This window comes from Coturnix japonica, unplaced genomic scaffold, assembly GCF_054131305.1.
Source record: "Coturnix japonica strain WE unplaced genomic scaffold, WE-NBRP24 Scf041, whole genome shotgun sequence".
Classification (NCBI taxonomy): domain Eukaryota; kingdom Metazoa; phylum Chordata; class Aves; order Galliformes; family Phasianidae; genus Coturnix; species Coturnix japonica.
Genome location: NW_028188944.1, coordinates 3500836 through 3521197, shown reverse-complemented (window position 1 = coordinate 3521197; position 20362 = coordinate 3500836). Strand labels below are relative to the sequence as shown.

The 20362-nt window shown below is 48.3% G+C and overlaps 3 protein-coding genes across 3 annotated transcripts; 2 read left to right on the top strand and 1 right to left on the bottom strand.

Moving 5' to 3' along the window:
• The first annotated feature begins 104 nt into the window (after nt 1-104).
• Nucleotides 105-1067, top strand: LOC146752818 (olfactory receptor 4M1-like). Its single transcript, XM_085531286.1, has one exon. It carries the CDS (start codon nt 105-107, stop codon nt 1065-1067), a length of 963 nt encoding a protein of 320 aa, XP_085387412.1.
• Nucleotides 1068-5668: 4601 nt separating this feature from the next.
• Nucleotides 5669-6604, bottom strand: LOC146752817 (olfactory receptor 10AG1-like). Its single transcript, XM_085531266.1, has one exon. The coding sequence runs from the start codon at nt 6602-6604 to the stop codon at nt 5669-5671; it is 936 nt and encodes a 311-aa protein (XP_085387392.1).
• A 7594-nt stretch (nt 6605-14198) lies between these two features.
• Nucleotides 14199-16425, top strand: LOC146752816 (uncharacterized). Its single transcript, XM_085531265.1, has 8 exons — nt 14199-14353; nt 14468-14524; nt 14691-14747; nt 14885-14944; nt 15026-15090; nt 15296-15371; nt 15553-15599; nt 15753-16425. The coding sequence occupies exons 1-8, from the start codon at nt 14282-14284 to the stop codon at nt 15952-15954; spliced, it is 636 nt and encodes a 211-aa protein (XP_085387391.1). The 5' UTR covers nt 14199-14281; the 3' UTR covers nt 15955-16425.
• The last annotated feature ends 3937 nt before the right edge of the window (nt 16426-20362 follow it).

Genomic DNA, 20362 nt, shown 5'->3' with positions numbered 1-20362 from the left:
TCGTAGGGTGTGCATAGTGCAAGTACAGCCCACATTGCTGTAATATTGCAATATATTTGCACTGGCTTATTTATTCCTGTTTGTCAGCACTCACGAGAGTCCAAATGGAGCACGAGAACTTAACAACAGTCAGAGAGTTTGTTCTGCTGGGACTGTCCCACAGCCACGGAGTACAGTCCATTCTCTTCTCCTTCTTCCTGCTGTTCTATATGGCAGTTCTCCCAAGCAATGTCCTCATCATTCTCACAGTTTGGGGTGATTCCCAACTGGGATCACCCATGCACTTTTTCCTGGCCAATCTGGCATTCCTGGATATCTGCTACTGCTCTGTCACCCTACCCAAAATGCTGGCTGACTTATTCTCAAACCCAAAGACCATCTCCTACAACAGCTGCATGGCTCAGCTCTTGTTTCTTCACTTCCTTGGAGCAGCGGAAATCTTCCTGCTCTTGACCATGGCCTACGATCGTTACGTTGCCATTTGCAAACCCCTTCACTACACCATGCTCATGAACAAGACTGTTCGCTGCACCCTGCTTGGAGCTTCGTGGGGCGGTGGCCTCATTCACGGCATCATTCTATTTACTCTTACCATCACTCTCCCATTCTGCGGCCCCAACATCCTGGACAACTTCTTCTGTGATGTTCGACAGCTGGCAAAGTTGGCCTGTGCCAACACTGACACAGTGGAACTGCTGATGTTCCTCAACAACGACTCTGTCCTCGTGGTGTGCTTTGTGCTCCTCCTCATCTCCTACTCAGCCCTAGTGTTGAAGCTCCGGGCATTCTCCTCTGAGGCCAAGAACAAAATCACCTCCACCTGCATTTCCCACATGGTTGTGGTTTTGGTCACCTTTGGCCCAGCAATTTATATCTACGTCCTCCCTTTCCAGGCTGTCCCAATGGAAAAAGTCATTGCACTTTTCCATACGGTCATTTTCCCTTTAATGAACCCCATGATCTACACGCTGTGCAACAAGGAGATCAGAAGCTCTATAGGCAGGTTTGTCCACAAATACTCACTGTGGTGTGGACTTTTTATGAAGCATTTTGGAGTAAACAAATGAAGGTCACAGTCATTATCCTTCAGGAAGTCTTCTATAAAATAAAGCCCTGTGGTGATACTAAAACCCATACAGAGCGATTCAGGGAAGAACCAACCCACACAAAGGAGATGACAGTGTGCCATGAAATTATCATTAAGGATCTAATAAACTTATTAGGTATTATCTGGAGGATGTTGAGGGTTTATAGAGCCCTTCATGGAGTGCTGGCCTCGATTCATTGATTCAAGAGTTCAGTTTCCAGTTGGACACCCACTGTTGGTTCTGCCTTCTTCCTGGGCTCCGTCATGACTCAGTCATTGGTTTCTTACTGGGCCTCGCCCAATCAAGCCATGTCAATTCTATTAGGCCCCACCCCCACCCACAAAGCTACACTCACCCCCTTAAAACCACACCTGCCTCTATAAGGCCCCACCTCTCTTCCCAAAGCCCTGTCCCCTCCCATGAGTAAACACCCACCCGCATGAGGCAGGCACCCCCAACTGATCCCAATGTGACCCCAAAGTGACCCTGAAGTGTCCAAAGTTACCTCAGTGTGACCCCAAAGTGACTCCAATGTGCCCTCAAAGTTCTATTGAATCTGCAACCAGCTGGCAGCTGTTTGATGAAAATGGGAGGCAATGCAAACACAGCCTTACAGGGCAGTGCTGATATTCCTCCAACCATTCTTTCATTTTTACTTTGAGGAGTAACAAAGCATTGTTACAATGTCCCTTGTGCTTGCCCTTCAGTCTGCTTCTTTGTCTGCCTCTGATCACCCCAGTAATCCCTTTTGTTCAGAAATATGTCTTCAGAAAGAGTGTTTTTCTCAACACAGTGTCACTTCCTCGGGCAGCATCTACGTGGAGTGAACTCCAGATACCTCTGCCCACAAAGCCCTCCAATAACACCCCAGAAGGCACTGCACCCAACAGCTCACAGTGCTCTCTGTTTTCATGTAGCACTGCATGCAGTACAGAACCAAGTACAGCTGTGAAGTGGGGTGTTTATATCGCACAGACTGTGGACAACCTGTTCAAAGTATATGACCAATCTCATGGGAAATAACTGAGTATCTGTAGGATTTAGCACGTGAGCCTTCCCCTCCCACATATTGACCACTCTCCTGAGCTGGGTTTCCCACACAAGCTCCCTGTGAGCACATGGCCCTCCAGCATTCACTCCTTAGTGAACACATAAAGCAGCACAGCCCTGATGGACACCACTACTTTGTTCTCACCTACTTACCTTCACATCTCTGATAATTGCTTCTTGAAATTGGTCCAGTCAATTTTCCATGCACTTTTTCACTGCATTATTAAAAATAAAAAAATGAAAATAAAAATAATTTTAAAAAATTTTAAAAATAGCCAGACAATTTGTTGGTAAGGCAGCTGTGGAAGGTGTTGTGCCAATCATAGAATCATGGAATCACAGAATGGCCTGGGTTGGAAGAGATCACAAGGATCATGAAGCTCCAACCCCCCCTGTGGCAATCAGGACCAAGAAACTCCACATTTAACACTAACCTGTCTGCCCAGGACCCCATCCAACCTGGACTTGAACACCTCCAGGGATGGACAGGGCATCCGCAGCCTCTCTTGGGCAGCTGTTCCAGCACCTCACCTCTCTCAGAGTAAAGAACTTCCCCCTGACATCCAACCTCAGTCTTCCCTCCTTCAACTTCAAACCATTTCGCCTTGTGCTGCTGCTATCAACCCTTCCAAAGAGTTGACTCCCCTCCTGTTTATAGGCTCCCTTTAGGGACAGTAAGGCTGAAGTGTGGTCAACCTGCAGCCATCTTTTCTCCAGGCTGAACAAGTCAAGGCAAATGAGTCACAGCCTTTCCTTCATCCAAAATCCCAGTCACCTCATAGAATCATAGAATTGCTCAGGTTGGAAAAGATCTTCAAGATCCTCAAGTCCAGCTGTAAACCAACTGTACTACCATAACTCAATAACTATCATAACAACCCTCCTGTAAACTATGTCCCCAAGCACCACATCCAAATGGATTCCACTGATGGATTTTCACCACAAATGACAGCACATTTTTCCAGACCAAGTCAGATAAATAAGAAAATTCCAGACTTCCTTCTCAAAACTTCACATCCTTAGGAAGGGTGAATAGAGACAAATCAGAACTGGAGAGGAAAGGATCTGCTAAAGTCTCTTTGGATCCTTTGTCCCCAGTGTAATTAGAAATAAGTATACTGCACAGTGTCATTACGTGTTTGCTTACATTGCTTCTAAATGGCAAAACTGACAAGGGTTTATTTAAAGATTTGCTTTTCAAACTAAGCACAGAGCAAGCAGAAATCACTTATGTGGAAGGAGTCCTCCACCGACATACCTCAGCAGAAGTGAACATCTGCCTTTTGGGTGTTCCCAACAAAAATAACACCATCCATTTACACATGTCCTGCTGCAAGCAGCTGTGGTCGTCTGAAGTACAGCTGAGAACAGCAGATAATCTCAGCTTCATTTTAAATTTCTTAAAGGCAGACTGAAAGTTCTGGAGTTGTGCAAAGATGTAACTGAGAGTGAGTCATCAAAGAGCTGAACAGATTCCTTGACAGACCTTACCACTGTGAAGCATTGGGAGTCTGCAATGCAAGACAAAGGATAACCAGGAAGTTCCTTTTTATGCACTGTTAATCTTTTCACAGTTGAGAAACCTTTCATCCTCTGTCACTGTTGTTTGGGAGAATTTAGGGCCAATTAGCTGATTAGAGAAATTTATTGTTTGTGAGTATGTGAGATATATGTTGAACACAATGAAGGAGCTCTATTTTGATGCCACAGTAAACTGAGAGAGCTCTCTAACTGGACTGAGCACCAACAAATGTCAATAACCTTCCCTTCCCTTCCCTTCCCTTCCCTTCCCTTCCCTTCCCTTCCCTTCCCTTCCCTTCCCTTCCCTTCCCTTCCCTTCCCTTCCCTTCCCTTCCCTTCCCTTCCCTTCCCTTCCCTTCCCTTCCCTTCCCTTCCCTTCCCTTCCCTTCCCTTCCCTTCCCTTCTCTTCACCTTCACCTTGTCATGGTTTAATAATTTTGTAATTTTGTTATCAGTATTCCACATCATAACATATAAAGCATGAATAATTTTACTGAATCTGCAACTTGCAGAAGAAGAGTACATCTCCCAGAGAACAACACGATGGGTCACGGGACCTGGACTCTATATTAACTCTGTCGCAGAACAGACTGATCTCTTTTCGAGTTCTGGCGTTCAGGGGAGTGTGTGGGAGCCTTCAGCTGTTTCGCCTAGATTTCACAGTAGGCCTCTCGGTTACGGGACTCATTCTCTCTCCTATTTTGCTTGATTCATTAGCTCAATTTTCAATTATATTGTATTATATTTTTATTATCCTGTATTTTGATATAGTATTTAGTAAATAAGTGTGCCTCCTTAGATCGTTGCCGCTGTTTTCTTTTCCTAATTAACTTTTTCCTCCGGGGCCCACGGCTCCTGTCACGGACGCAGGTGGATTTTTCATTCAAACTGTGACAACCTTCCCCTTCCCCTTCCTCTTCACTTTCTCTCCCCCTCCCAGAGGGATGAAGGAGGGACTAGAAAGACCACAACAAAGTAGAATTTGTGGGTTGAGGTACAAACAATTTTACTAAGGCAGAAAAAATAATATGTGTGTGTGTGTGTGTGTGGGGGGGGGGGGGGGGTTGAGAATAAAATAATAAAATTCTGATGTTAATAATTTTTGAATATTGATGTATTTACAAAAGAAGCTTTTTTTCCACATGATGTCATACGGAATGAAATATCCATTTGAGTTGCTGAGCTCAGCTCCTGGTGCCATCCCATCCCAAATATTTCAACCCCCATGGCTGGAAGGATAGCGCATGAAGCTGAGGAACTGAAGTAACACTGCTCAGCAGCAGCGAAAACATCGAGGTGTTCCAGCACTGCTTTTTTCCTGAGGTCAGAGCATCCCAACTGAGCCCAGAATGGTACCCACCCCTCATTCTTTATCACTTACAGATTCAATGCTTTTCTATACATTCCAAATAACTGCTGTCATCTTTCCTGTTTTGCTTGTTTGTTTGTTTGTTTGTTTGTTTTATATACACACATAGATATCATTCCCACAGTCTATGGCCCATCCCTCTAAAGTGGCGGTGGTGTCCATTGGCTTCATGCCTTTGGCCTCCATGCGTCATAGCTGTCATTCAGGGCAGGTAGGATGCTGTGTGGTGTTGGATTGTCATGTGCTGGATCGAACTGTGGTTCTCTGAGAATTCCTTCTTCTTTAACCTGCAGAATTCTGACTGGAATACCATTAATGAGGTACAGTGCAATCATAGGAAGGATAATATGCATTATAATATGGTAACTAGGGCAAAATTGAACGTAGAGACCTCAAAAAGACAGGGAGCAGGGATCCTTCATTTCCTGCCCTGTGATGATGTGACAGTGAATCCCCACACATCCTTCTCTATCCTACATAAACTTTGATTCCTTCTGGAAGATGCAGTGGGTTGTGGGACAGTGCAGCAAATCTGGAGGTGCCCAATCTGGAGGTGTCTGAGCCAAAACTGGATGCCAACACACAAACAGCCAAATGCTCATTGGAACAATTGGGTCGTAATTTCACCCACTCTGCACTATCACTTTCCCCACAGGAGTTTTCTCAGGGCGATTCTCACTTCCCTATTCCTCATTCCATAGATGACAGGGTTAAACATGGGGGTCAGAATAGTGTAAAACAGGGCAAGGTATTTGTCAGTGTCTGCAGAGTCCTTTGAGTGGTGTTTGAAGTACGCAACTGTGGCTGAGCCAAAAAATAGAGTCAGCACTATGAGGTGTGAGGAGCAGGTGGAAAAGGTTTTGTGTCTGCTCGGAGCAGAGTGCATCTTCAGAACAGTCTTGATAATTCTAACATAGGAAACGACAATCATAAAAAAGGGAAGGACGGCGAAAAGCAGGATGATAGTGTGCAGGGTCACCCAGCTCCAGAAAGTATCTGCACAGGCCAGCTCCAACAGAGGGGGAACATCACAGAAAAAATGATGGAGGTGATGGGATGCACAGAAGGGCAAGGTGAACACTTGGTAGGTCTGGCCCACTTGTATTGGTACAGCAACCATCCATGAGCTGACCACCAGTCTGACACAGAACCCACCATTCATCAACAAACTGTAGCGCAGGGGGTCACATATGGCCACATAGCGGTCATAAGCCATAGAGGCAAGCAGGAGGCACTCAGTGCTTCCCAGCAAAACTAAGAAATACAGCTGGGCAGCACAGCCAAGGAAGGAGATCCGGACATCTCCCGTCAGGAAACACATAAGTATTTTGGGGAGAGTGGCTGACGTGTAGCAGATCTCCAAGAAGGACAAGTTTCTCAGGAAGAAATACATGGGGCTGCGGAGACTTAAGTCCAGCACTGTAACCAGCACAATCAGGCTGTTCCCAATGATAACTGTGACATAAATGAGCAGGAAGATGGTGAAGCACAATCCTGGCAGCCCAGGGGGATCAGAAAAATCCAGAAGAAATCCAGGTCCAACAGTGTGATTCTTCAGGAGAATTCTTTGGAGCATTTTCTCTGCATAAAACAACACCAACAGCACTTTGTTAGAGAATGCCCATCCACAGCCATGCACAGCTCCAGCAGACAGCCTACAGACAACAGTGCAAAATGGACATCAGGATCAGGAGAGCTTGACCAAAATCTGAATCAAGGTATGGAAACCTAATACAGTCCAGTGGGAATATACAAGATGGCAGTCAGGACCAACCAGTTGAGTATGGGGCAGAAAGTCCCATGTTTGGTCCTCCTTCTAGAATAGCTGCCTATGCAATGCCCCGAGTATGCAGTGCAGCTGTGAGCCTCAGCCTCATGCAGCACCCCAAGTGGCAAAAGGCCCCTGTGCTGCTGGGGGTCTCCTTCCTGCCCCACATCTCCCTACAGCTACCTGGGCAGCTCCCCGGGCAGGCTGAGTGCTGAGCCTGGCTGGCGGCTGAGTCCCTGCCCCTGCAAACAGCCCTGGGATGCAGGGATCCTGGCTCTGCAGGACACCCTTAAACTTCCATAGGGACGGGATTCAGCTGAATCCATCCAGGCATCTTATCGTGAGGTTGTAGTCCTGGCTCCTGGAGGGGACTCAGCTCCCTCCCATGCCTCCCACACAACCAGCCGGACCAGCACTGACCCCACATCTGGCCACAAGCATCTGGCCCCTGCATCCCTCCTCCTGCACAGCCTTCTTTCTCCTCCATAGCCATTCATTCCCATCTTTGCCTGTTCAAGTCACACTCCAGTTATCAGCTCTCACTGACTACATTTCCCTCTTGGATCCCCAATGCTGGGGGGTAGCATTGCAGGGAGGCTGTTGGTTGAGCAGCCTGAGAACTCAGACCTCATCACATTTCACTTGCTCAGAGTTTGACTGCTACAAAAGCCTGAGTATTTTGTTTTAGATGTCATCAAACCAGCCAATGGGGTTTCCTGAGGAGAACCTTTCATACGAAATTATGTACCTCACTCTCCCTGGCAGAGCTGCCATCTGTGTCACACAGGTTGTGCTGCACTCGGTGACATCTCGGTGCCTGCTGTAAGACAAAATATCCTTAAATAGGACATATCCATTTGTGGACAGTGATCCTTGAAACCTTCATCTGCAACACTGAGACCTCCCTAAGGAGCAGTTCAGGCTTCGAAGACTTGATGGAAATGGCTCTTTAGGTCTTTCTGCACTGTAATGAGCCCCACAGCGTATATGGTGTACGTGAACTTTGGGGACTGAGAGAAGACTGCTGTAAGCAAATGATGGAGGTGCAGTCAAAATGTTGTCTAGAAATGTTAGAGAGTATTGGAGCTGTAATTGGTCCCTGTGCGGCCATTACCAACAAAGCCTCCTGAATAGCTTCTCGTTTTATAGTTTTTCATATACAGTCAGTTGGCCATGAAAACCACGGAGCCCATTGGCTATGTGCTACACCACATCAATTTTTAGGAAGCTGGTAAAACATTAGGGCAAGTGAGGCTCTTCTTGAGATACTCCTTTAAAGAATTAAGAATAATTGGTATTGTTGTCCAGGCTGAGTGGCTTCTAGTAGACTCCCACAGTGACATCCACTTTATTTCCTTGACCCTTAATGAGTATGAAAGTAGGAATTGGATAAATAGGGCCCTTTCAGGAAGATGAAATATCTTAGGCTTTGGGGAATATCAGAAGAAAAGGATCAGTGGGACACGTCGACATTGCTATAGTTACAATTCAACTGGGTCTACAGTTAAGACAATATAGCTGGGTACACATAAGGGAAAGGTAGCCAAAGAAACTGGTTTTGACTGATTGAGTAGAGGATATTGGTCAGAGCAACCTGAGGAAGACTTCTGACTTCATCTCAACAACCACCTGCGTGAGACCCCCACTATGGACTGTGCACGTGTCAGTAGGAGGGACATCATGTAAATGAGTTCCCCGAAAAACAATGAATGTGTTAATGATATCTTGGAAATCTGTTGAATATGTATACACTTCCTCTATAACTTTCTAATGCTTCTGTCCATTGACACACATGATAGGAGGAGTGATCCCTCTGTGCACAGAGCTGAATAAACACATACCTGATTTATAACCTAATTCTGGATATAGAGTTTGATTCCGCATGTCACAATCTCTACAGCCACATCTCCTACATCTGCCTCTGATCTTATGGCCCAGGTAATACAAGAGGGGGCATTACTTTTGAAGCAGATCTTATCTGACTTAACAGTTGGATGTCCTGAGTGGTCATTTCTAACATAAATGATGCCATGATGGGGAGATCGCTGCAGGGGAGGCTGTTGGTTGAGCAGCCTGAGAACTCAGACCTCATCACATTTCACTTGCTCAGAGTTTGACTGCTACAAAAGCCTGAGTATTTCGTTTTAGATGTCATCAAACCAGCCAAAGGGGTTTCCTGAGGAGAACCTTTCATATGAAAATGCTATTAAGTGTCATCCACATGCTTTGCACTGATATCAAAGAAGATTATAGGTGATCATGGACTGGCCTGAAGGCAAAAAGTTTGGAGCATCACCAGCAGAAGAGGTGTCATGTGCTAAAGAGGCCCCTCCATTCAATGAACTACTAGAAAATGAAAAGAAACGTGCCCTATTCACAGACGGATCATGTCTCATTGTGGGGTAGCACTGCATATGGAAAGCTGCAGTGTGGAGCCCCACACAACAGGTTGCAGAGGGCACTGAAGGTAAAGGAGAATCAAGTCAGTTTACAGAGGTAATGGCTGTCCAGCTGGCCTTAGATGCTGCTGAATGGGAGAGGCTGCAAATGCCTTATCTTTATCCTGAATCATGGATGGTGGTGAATGCCTTATGGGGGTGGTTACAACAGTGGGAACAAAATAACTGGCAATGGAGGGGTAAACCTATTTGGGCTGCTGAATGTTGGAAGGACATTGATGCCCGAACAAAAGATATGGTTGTAAAGGTGCTTCACGTGGATGCACACGTGCCAAAGAGTTGGGCTACTGAAGAACAACAAAACAACCATCAGGTGGATTGAGCTGCCAGAATTGAGGTGACTCAAATTGACTTGGACTGGCAGAATAAGGGTGAATTATTTCTAGCTCAATGGGCCCATGAGACCTCGGGCCATCAAGGACATATAAGTGGGCTAGAGACCGAGGGGTGGACTTAACTATGGATGCTATTGCGCAGATTATTCATGATTGTGAAACATGTGCCATAATTAAACAAGCCAAGAGGATGAAACCTCTCTGGGGAGAAGGGAGAAGGAGAAAGTATAAATATGGGGAGGTGTGGCAGGTTGATGATATCACATTGCCACGATCTCACAATGGTAAGTGTTATGTGCTTACCATGGTGGAAACAACCACTGGGTGGCTTAAAACATACGCAGTACTCCATGCTACCGCCTGAAACACCATATTAGGTCTTTAGAAATAAGTCCTGTGACGACATGGCAACCCAGAAAGAATTGAATCTGATAATGGGTCTCCTTTTAAACATTCCCTTATAAATACTTGGGCCAAAGATCATGGCATTGAGTGGGATTATCGTATCCCCTACCATGCACCAGCCTCTGGTAAGGTTGAATGATACCATGGGTTGTTGAAAGCTATGTTGAAAGCAGTGGATGGTGGAACATTGAAGCACTGAGAGAAGCATTGGGCAGAAGCCACTTGGTTGGTCAGTACTAGAGGATCTGTCAATCGTGATGGTCCTAGCCAATCCATCCCCCTGCATACTGCAGAGGGAGATGAGGTCCCTGTAGTGCATGTAAAGAACATGTTGGGAGAAGCAGTCTGGGTCTTTCCAGCCTCTGGAAAGGGCAAACCTCTCCATGGAACTGCTTTTGCCCAGGGAGCTGGGTGCACTCGGTGGGTGCTGGAGAAACACAGGGACGTCCAGTTTGTACCACAAGGGAATTTGATGCTGGGGGAGTGCCGTCAGTGATTTCATGTATATATACGTATATAGGAGTGTGTATATGTAACACATGTTAATTATTGTTCATTCCTATACAGCTAACCAGTTGAGGTAAAAGAAGCTCAGCAACTCCTCTCTTTGGATCGTGGCATCTCCTTTAAAATAAGGGGCTTTGGAAGCTGATCTGTGACCCCAAATCCCCCCAAATGACCTCAAAAGACCCCAAATGACCCCAAATGACCCATAAATGACCCTAAAGCCATGGCCATGGTGAAGCTGAGAAAACCAACACAGGAATGTGACACGCCAGTGGGTTCTGTTCCCTTTATTGCGGGGCTGGGTGCATGGGGATCACTGCATCAACCCACACACCCAGACAAACAGTGACTACCCACTGATAGGCATAGCCTATCCGTGGTCATTCATTCCATTGATAGGCATAGCCTATCTGTGGTCGTTCATTCCATTGATAGGCATAGCCTATCTGTGGTCATTCATTCCATTGATAGGCATAGCCTCTCTGTGGTCATTCATTCCAACGACATGGGCAGAAATTCCAAGCATTAATTAACATTTCTGATGGTGGTGGGATGAATGCTAATAGCCATTCTTGCTGTAAATGCCCAACCCTTTAAAGGGGGCTGCCCAAGGCGGTTCCCGCTGATGATACATCCACCTGAGGCATCTGTTCTGCCATCTTATCTTCAACTCCAGCACATTTCTACTTTCTAATCTTCCCTTGACAGCAAACTCTGTGGCCAACTCCCAATTCTGTTCCTGAGCTGATATTAACGCCAGCCCTTTGTCCTTCAGGCTGTATCTGCCCAAGTTGTGCAAGAGGCTATCCGCAAAACGTAAAACAGCTGCTCTCATGATTCACAACCCTAAACCTGACCCAAACGCTATCCCAAACACTAGACCAAACCCTAACCCTAATCGAACGCCTAAGCCTAAAACAAACCCAACATAGACACAAATCCAAACCCCAGACCTAAAACCAAACCTCCAGAACTCAAACCCCAAACCTAAAACAAACCTAAAGAACCCAAAGCCAACATAGACACAAAACCAAACCCCAAACTTAAAAACAGCCCTCAAGAACCCAAACCCAACAGAGACACAAACACTAACCCCAAACCTAAAAGTAACCCTAAATGACCCAAACACAACATAGACACAAACCCAAACCCCAAACATAAAAACAATTTTAAAGAACCCAAACCCAACAGAGACACAAACCCAAACCTAAAAGTAACCTAAAGAACCCAAACACAAGAGACACAAACCCAAACCCCAAACTTAAAACCAACTCCCAAGAACCCAAACCAACAGAGACACAAACACAGACCCCAAACCTAAAAGTAACCCTAAATGATCCAAACCCAACATAGACACAAACCCAAACCCCAAACCTAAAACAAACCTCAAGAACCCAAACACAACAGAGACACAAACACTAACCCCAAACCTAAAAGTAACCCTAAATGACCCAAACACAACATAGACACAAACCCAAACTCCAAACCTAAAACCAACTCCCAAGAACCCAAACCAACAGAGACACAAACACAGACCCCAAACCTAAAAGTAACCCTAAATGATACAAACCCAACAGAGACACAAACCCAAACCCCAAACCTAAAACCAACCCTCAAGAACCCAAAACAAAAGAGACACAAACACAGACCCCAAACCTAAAAGTAAACCTAAATGGCCCAAACCCAACATAGACACAAACTCAAACCCCAAACCTAAAACAAACCTCAAGAACCCAAACAGAACAGAGACATAAACCCAAACCCGAACCTAAAACAAACCTAAACAACCCAAACCCAACAGAGACACCAACACAAACCCCAAACATAAAAACAACCCTAAAGAACCCAAACACAACAGAGACACAAACCCAAACCCCAAACCTAAAACCAAGTCCCAAGAACCCAAACCAACAGAGACACAAACACAGACCCCAAACCTAAAAGTAACCCTAAATGATCCAAACCCAACAGAGACACAAACCCAAACCCCAAACCTAAAACCAACCCTCAAGAACCCAAAACAAAAGAGACACAAACCCAAACCCCAAACCTAAAACCAACCCTCAAGAACCCAAACCCAACAGAGACACAAACCCAAACCCCAAACCTAAAAGTAACCTAAAGAACCCAAACCCAACAGAGACACAAACCCAAACCCCAAACCTAAAACCAAGTCCCAAGAACCCAAACCAACAGAGACACAAACACAGACCCCAAACCTAAAAGTAACCCTAAATGATCCAAACCCAACAGACACAAACCCAAACCCCAAACCTAAAACCAACCCTCAAGAACCCAAAACAAAAGAGACACAAACACTAACCCCAAACCTAAAAGTAACCCTAAATGACCCAAACACAACATAGACACAAACCCAAACCCCAAACATAAAAACAACCCTCAAGAACCCAAACCCAACATAGACACAAACCCAAACTCCAAACCTAAAACCAACTCCCAAGAACCCAAACCAACAGAGACACAAACACAGACCCCAAACCTAAAAGTAACCCTAAATGATACAAACCCAACAGAGACACAAACCCAAACCCCAAACCTAAAACCAACCCTCAAGAACCCAAAAGAGACACAAACACAGACCCCAAACCTAAAAGTAAACCTAAATGGCCCAAACCCAACATAGACGCAAACTCAAACCCCAAACCTAAAACAAACCTCAAGAACCCAAACACAACAGAGACATAAACCCAAACCCCGAACCTAAAACAAACCTAAACAACCCAAACCCAACAGAGACACCAACACAAACCCCAAACATAAAAACAACCATAAAGAACCCAAACCCAACAGAGACACAAACCCAAACCCCAAACCTAAACCAACCCTCAAGAACCCAAACCCAACACAGACACAAACCCAAACCCCAAACCTAAAACCAACCCTCAAGAACCCAAACCAACAGAGGCACAAACACAGACCCCAAACCTAAAAGTAAACCTAAATGACCCAAACCCAACAGAGACACAAACCCAAACCCCAAACCTAAAAACAACCTAAAGAACCCAAACCCAACAGAGACACAAACACAAACCCCAAACCTAAAAACAACCCTACCCCAAACCCAACATAGACACAAACCCAAACCCCAAACCTAAAACCAACCCTACCTTAAACCCAACATAGACACAAACCCTAACCCCAAACATAAAAACAACCCTCAAGAACCCAAACTAACAGAGACACAAACACAGACCCCAAACCTAGAAGTAACCCTAAATGACCCAAACCCAACATAGACACAAACCCAAACCTCAAACCTAAAAACAACCCTAAAGAACACAAAGAACCACTCCATGCTTCTTTGATCCTCCAGGACCCTTCCAAACCAACCTGTTCTGTATTTCTTCAGATCTCCACGGACTCTTCCAACACAAACCCTCCTTGAAGTGCTAAGATTGTCAAGGATCCTCCCCCACAAACCCTTCTATACTTCCATTTTCATTAAGGAACACCTCAGTCCACACCATCCTACAGTCCTCTGACCTTCCAGCACCCTTCCAACACAAGCCGGTTCTTTGATCCTCAAGGAGCCTCCATCCCAAACACAAACCATTCTCTGGTTCTTAATGACCTTCAGGGACTCTTCCAGCACAAACCATGCTCTGTTTCTGTGACATTCAAGGTGACATCACAATGACACGCTGACCTCATAGAAGCCCTGCCGGGGTGGGGTAGGGGCAGTGGGTCAGCGCCAAACCTGCCGGCCCCATTCTGCAGGCGGTGCAGGTCCTGCAAGGAGCTGTGCGAGTGGTGCAGCAATGCGGGCCCAGTTTGCCAGCGGAACATTAACAGCGCTGCAGCGCGTGGAGCTGCTGCAGGAGCTGGAGCAGGTGAGCACTGAATGGACGGGCACAGAAGGGCCAAGCTGCCGGCTGGAGGGCACCCTGCCCATGGCAAGGCAGCAAAGGGCCGGGGGACAACGCTGCTCTTTTCCCCTCCCACAGGCTCATGAGCGGATCATGGAGAACCGCACGGCCACGGCCAGGGAGTCTTTGTTGAAGGTGAGGAGATGCTGCTGTGTGGTGTGGGGTGGGAGAAGTCCCCTCGTGTGGGTCTGCAGCTCCAGCCCTGCAGGTCCTGCTTGCCCCGATGTAGGAGGCAGGAGGGGACGGAGCCCCGTGGGAGCACCGGTGCCCTGACGGTCGCTGCTCTTCTCCTTTCCCACAGAATGCCCAGCAAATAAGGGCTGAAAGAACAGCTGCCCGTAAAGAGGAGCTGGAGCAGGTAGGGGGCAGTGAGGGCTCGTCCTCACAGCTCAGCATCCTCACACCTCTGGCTGTGCAGGAGGACCTCGGTCCCAAACCCTCAGGTCCATGGGACCCAATGCAGCCACCCCTGATGGCACATGCATTGTCTTGCAGGAGAAGCAGCTCATTGCCCAGCTGGAAGAGCAGCTGAAGACCATGACAGAGGAGATCGAGGTAGGGTGGTGGACTGAGGGGAGGGGTGGGGTCTGCCCACCCCCATGTTGTGGACCTGGAGCTCATGCTTTTGTCTTCCAGGTGCTACGCAGAGAGAAACAGCGCCTGCGAGAGGAGCGGGAGGAGCTGGAGCTGGAGGGTGCCTGGTGAGTGGGGTCCTGCACCCCACACCTGCACACGGGGGTCTCTGACACACCTGGGGCAGCAATGGGACTGCAGTGCTGCTGGGGATGGGGCTCTGGTTCCTGCACGGTGTGTCAGAGCAGCCCCATCCCAGCCCTGGGGGGTGGGCACACAGTGTTAGGGAGCCCCCTGTGGTGATAGACTCCAACCAAGCCTTGTTCAACACAGGCAGCAGCATCAGATGGAGATGGAGGTGGAGTGTGAGCCTGGGGCTGTGCTGCCGGAGCTGGTGGAGGCACAGCTGGTAAGGAGCAGAACACACAGCACCCTCACCCCATCCAACATTGGTCTCCCCATGCAATGGGGTCTCCTTGAGGACAGGGCTCCTTACAGCACTGTTGTGCTGCTGGGCTCCCGAGTCCTGCATGATCCCCCTGCTGTGCAGCAGAGCCTGACCTCCATCTCTGCCCCATCTTCACCTACAGGAGAAGAAGGAGCGGGCGAGGAGACGTGGGTTCTCCTTCTGGATGCAGTGAGTATCCCCTCATTGCTCTTTGCCAACAGCAGCTGGGTTCCCATCAATGTGCTAATGGCCTGGACCCCTCTGCAGCCCCTTTGGCACCATATGGGGCTGTGCTGCCATGGGGCACAGACGCCTCATTCCCGACCCTCTTTCACTCCACAGGACCATCTGCCTCATCTTCGTCTGCCTCCAGCTGCTGCTCATTGCTGTGCTGGGCTCTGCCCTATTTTACGCCCAGCACTATGACCAGGAGCTGCTCTATCGGCTCCTGCTGCGGGTGCTGCCCCAGCCAATGTACGCTTCCGTGGCGTACTTTGCAAGCAGGACCCTGCGTGTGGTCTGTGATGGGCTGCTGCCCATCTGACCACCCAGCTCAGTAACCCCTCCCAGCTCGGGGCTGCGTGCTGGGGCACAGGACAGGGCTCTGTCCCCACGGAAGGGGCCTCTCCTGTGCTCCTGCCCCCAGGCACAGCAGTGGGGCAGTGCTGGCAGGCGGCTGAGTGCCACCACGTTGGACTTGTTGGAAATCAGTCTGGACTGTCATCGGGAGTCGCTGTCAAACAACAAACCTCTGATGGCCCATCAGACTGAAGATCCGCACCCAACAGCAGAACGTGAATGGATCTACCAGCGCTGAACCACCTCACTTTGCTGCCTCTCTGTCCCTCCTTCCCTTTCTTCTGTCTTTACTCTTGGTCGTCTTTCATTCTATGGCTCATCAGAGCAGCCATGGCCTATAAGAACGGCCTCTAATTGTAATTAGCCCATATTAACCCATTAGCCAATGTTACCCCCAATTGGTTGTTGTTAGTTGTTAAGAAAGCCCTCAATAAAATCCACATCTATTATTCCCCCCACTTTGGAGTTTGGGACCCTTTGCATTGGAGATGGGGAAAGATTCCCCCCTTGAAAAGCACAGAGTGAGAGCAGACGTAGATAGGAAGAGAGATAGGATGGGCAGCATCCATTCTGCACTCAGATGCTGCTTGGTCTGCATGCTTCTCTTCTGCTTTTATATGAAGTTCATACATGAAATTTATATATGAAGGCTGCAGCAAAGTGTCTCTGCTATGGAGCCCTGGAGGGGCATAGAGATGGAAAACGGGAGAGAAAGGGCAACTAAAAGCAGAACCGTGATGCCAAATGGATCAGAAAAGTGTATAACCCCAAGGAATCAAAGGGTGAACCCCTCTCAAAGGCCTGAACCCAAGGACCAAAGATTGAAGCCCTTTTAGATGCACCCCAATGCCCAATGATGCATCCCTGTCACCAAACCCTGAGCCCCAGGGCTGGTAGTTGTGGCTTTAAGGCTCCTTCCAGCAGTGTATGGGGAGAGCAGCTTCAGGGAAGCGAAGGCTGCAGTGGGTAAGGGATGTGAAGGGAAAATGGGGGACAAAAAGGCTCTTGATGGGTTCTCTGCTCTCTGACTTGGCTGTCTGGGATGGGGAGCAGAGCAAACCCCCACGATTCAAGAGGAAACAGAGTCCTGCTGTTCCACCTGGAGCACCACGAGTCCATGGGGCCGGATGGGATCCATCCATGAGTGCTGGGGGAGGTGACAGCTGAGGCTGTTGGTGTCTGTTGGTCTGCACTGACTTCAGCAAAGCCTTCCACACCATCCGCCATGGGTTTCTCCTGCGGAAGCTGCAGCCCATTTGGGGGCACTTACGGGATCATTTTAGGGTCACTTGGGGGGATTTCGGGTCATTTGGGGTCATTTGGGGTCACTTCTGGGGTCATTTTAGGGTCATTTGGGGGCACTTCTGGGGTCATTGGCATGCATTGGTGCACTCTGTGCTGGGTGAGGAACTGACTGGCGGATGGGCCCAGACAGTGGTGGTTGAATGGAGCAACAGCCAGCCAGCAAACAGCCATCAGATAATACCAAGTGGGGGCATGGATTGATCTGCTATGGGGTAGTGAGGGTCTTATTGCTCCCTATAACCCCCAAAGGGAGGCTGTGGTGAGCTGGGGGTTGGTCATTGGGAGGACACTGGGGTGATGTCGGGAGTGATGCTGTTGGGGTGACATTGGGGTGACATTGGGGTGGTATTGGGGCTGTGTTGGGGTGATGTGGTGACTTTGGGGCTGTGTTGTGGTGACGCTGGGGTAATGGTGTTGGGGTGACATTGGGGTGACACTGGTGTGATGCTGTTGGGATAACGGAGTAATGTTGGGGAGCGATGTTAGGAGTGATGCTGGGGTATCACTGGGGTTGCTATCAGGGAGGGAGGGATGTTTTTGTTGCTGGGGAGCGACGCTGGGGGGTCATGTTGGGGTTATGTTGGAGTTATGTTGGGGTATCCCTTCGGGGGCGACATCGCTGGGGTGGCGATGGGGGCTCAATTTGGGGTGACACCAGGGTGCAGTTCCACGCTTTGGCCACGCGGTGGCAGCAGAGAGCTCTCTGCTCTCTTTACGACAACCAAACGAAGTCGGGTCAGCAGAACCGGACCGGATCCGCGCATCCGAATCCTTACGGAACACAAAACTCAACACTCCAATCTGCATCGTTCCCATTTACAGAGAAAACCTCATGAGAAACACCCCTCCTTTCCCACCCCCCAGAACCGACCCAGACCCATAGATACCTTCCCGAACCACCCGTGTGCTGCCCTCAAGCCTCCCCCTTCAATAGGCGACCCAAAGGGACCAGAGCCCCCCAGCGCTGACACCGCACGTCCACTCTCCCCTCCCTCCCCCAGATTAGGGCCAGACCGCGGGGGGGCAACGAGGCAGCCGCCACCCACCCCCCATCTCCGTCCCCTTCATCCAACACGAAGGGGGTGATGGCGGCGGGGGGTCGAGCCCCTTCCCACACCAACTGGCTTTCGGGTCCCCCCCCCAGCGTTTCCCACATGGCGTCGAACATGCGGCGTCACCTGGAGGCGTCCCAAGGGTGGGGGACAGCCAATGGTTGCAATTGAGCCGCTATGGGTAAAGGAAGGGGGGGCAAAGAGGAGACGGAGACATCCCCCCCCCCCCGAGGAGCTGAATACGGCATTGACCGGGAGGAGGGGGGGGTGAGCGGGAGGGGCGCAGGGTGAGCCTTAATTCTTCTCCCCCTGACCCCAACTGCACCGAGCGGTCCTGAGCCTTAAGTTGTGCATGATTCACAACCCTAACCCTGACCCAAATGCCATCCCAACTGCTACATCAAACCCGAACCCTAATCCAATGCCGAAGCCAAACCCAAACCCAACCCTAACCTGAATCCAGCGCCGAAGCCTAACCATAAACCAACATAGACACAAACCCAAACCCAACATAGACACAAACCCAAACCCCAAACCTAAAACCAACTGTGCCCCAAACCCAAACCCAACATAGACACAAACCCTAAATCCAAACCTAAAACCAACCCTACCCTAAACCCAAACCCCAGACCTAAAACCAACTGTGCCCCAAACCCAACATAGACACAAAACCAAACCCCAAAGCTAAAACCAACCCTACCTCAAACCCAAACACCAAACCTAAAACCAACCCTACCCTAAACCCAAACCCCAATCCTAAAAACAACACTACCCTAAACCCAAACCAAACACAGACACAAACCCAAACCCCACACCTAAAACCAACCCTACCCCAAACCCCAAAGCTAAAACCAACCCTACCCCAAACCCAGACCCAACTGAGACTCAAACCCAAACCCCAAAGCTATAACCAACCCTACCCTAACACAAACCACAAACCTAAAACCAACCATACACCAAACTCAAACCTCAAAGCTAAAACCACCCCTAGCCCAAACCCAGTCCCCAAAGCTAAAACCAACCCTACTCCAAACCCAAACACCAAACCTAAAACCCCCCACAAACTCTTCTGTACTTCTATCATTATTAAGGAACACCCAAACCTTCCAGGACCCTTCCAACACAAGTCGATCCACGGTTCTTTGATCATCAAGGAGCCTCCCAAGGAGATCATGCCATCCCAAACCATTCCCTGGTTCTTAATGACCTTCAAGGACTATTGATGAGAGGTTGACCTCTCGTCTTTGACCCAGCTCCTTCACTTAGTCCGGTCAAAACCAGTTTCTTTGGCTACCCTTCCCTTATGTATACCCAGCTGTATTGTCTTAACTATAGACCCAGCTGTATTGTAACTATAGCAATGTCTACATGTCCCACTGATCCTTTTCTTCTGACATTCCCCAAATCCAAGGATACTTCATCTTCAAGGAAGAGCCCTATTTACCTGATTCCTACTTTCATACTGATTAAGGGTCAAGGAAATAAAGTGGGTGTCACTGTGGGAGTCTACTAGAAGCCACTCAGCCTGGACAACAATACCAATTATTCTTAATTCTTTAAAGGAGTATCTCAAGAAGAGCCTCACTTGTCCTAATGTTTCACCGGCTTCCTAGAAGTTGACGTGGTGTAGCACATAGCCAGTGGGCTCTGTGGTTTTCATGGCCAACTGACTGTATATGAAAAACTGCAAAATGAGAATTTATTTAAGGAGTGTCTGGTGTCCCTAACTACCCTCCATCAATAGTGGCAGTAGAAAGAGCGAACGTCTGACAGTAACAAACTTCTCTTTGTTCTTTGCCAACTGAGAAGAAAGAATAGCCAATAACATTTGAGTCAAACCAGGTGTGATTGTCAGGCTACCATCTCTTGGTGTTGTGCTCATCATCTGGAACTGAAGTTTGTAGCCCACTTTGCCATAGTAGTGGTGCTAAGCAAAAAGATGAAGGCCTGCCTGTAATGACAGCCTCCAATTATCTGCTCAAACACAGCTGTGGGGAGACTTTGTTGGTAATGGCC

What these genes read in the sequence shown, in the direction of transcription:
- LOC146752818 (XM_085531286.1), top strand. Translation starts at nt 105, where the DNA reads ATGGAGCACGAGAACTTAACAACAGTCAGAGAGTTTGTTCTGCTGGGA.
- LOC146752817 (XM_085531266.1), bottom strand. Translation starts at nt 6,604, where the DNA reads ATGCTCCAAAGAATTCTCCTGAAGAATCACACTGTTGGACCTGGATTT.
- LOC146752816 (XM_085531265.1), top strand. Translation starts at nt 14,282, where the DNA reads ATGCGGGCCCAGTTTGCCAGCGGAACATTAACAGCGCTGCAGCGCGTG. An exon ending in TGCTGCAGGAGCTGGAGCAG is followed by an intron (nt 14,354 to 14,467) that starts GTGAGCACTGAA and finishes CCCCTCCCACAG; the next exon opens with GCTCATGAGCGGATCATGGA. An exon ending in CCATGACAGAGGAGATCGAG is followed by an intron (nt 14,945 to 15,025) that starts GTAGGGTGGTGG and finishes TTTGTCTTCCAG; the next exon opens with GTGCTACGCAGAGAGAAACA.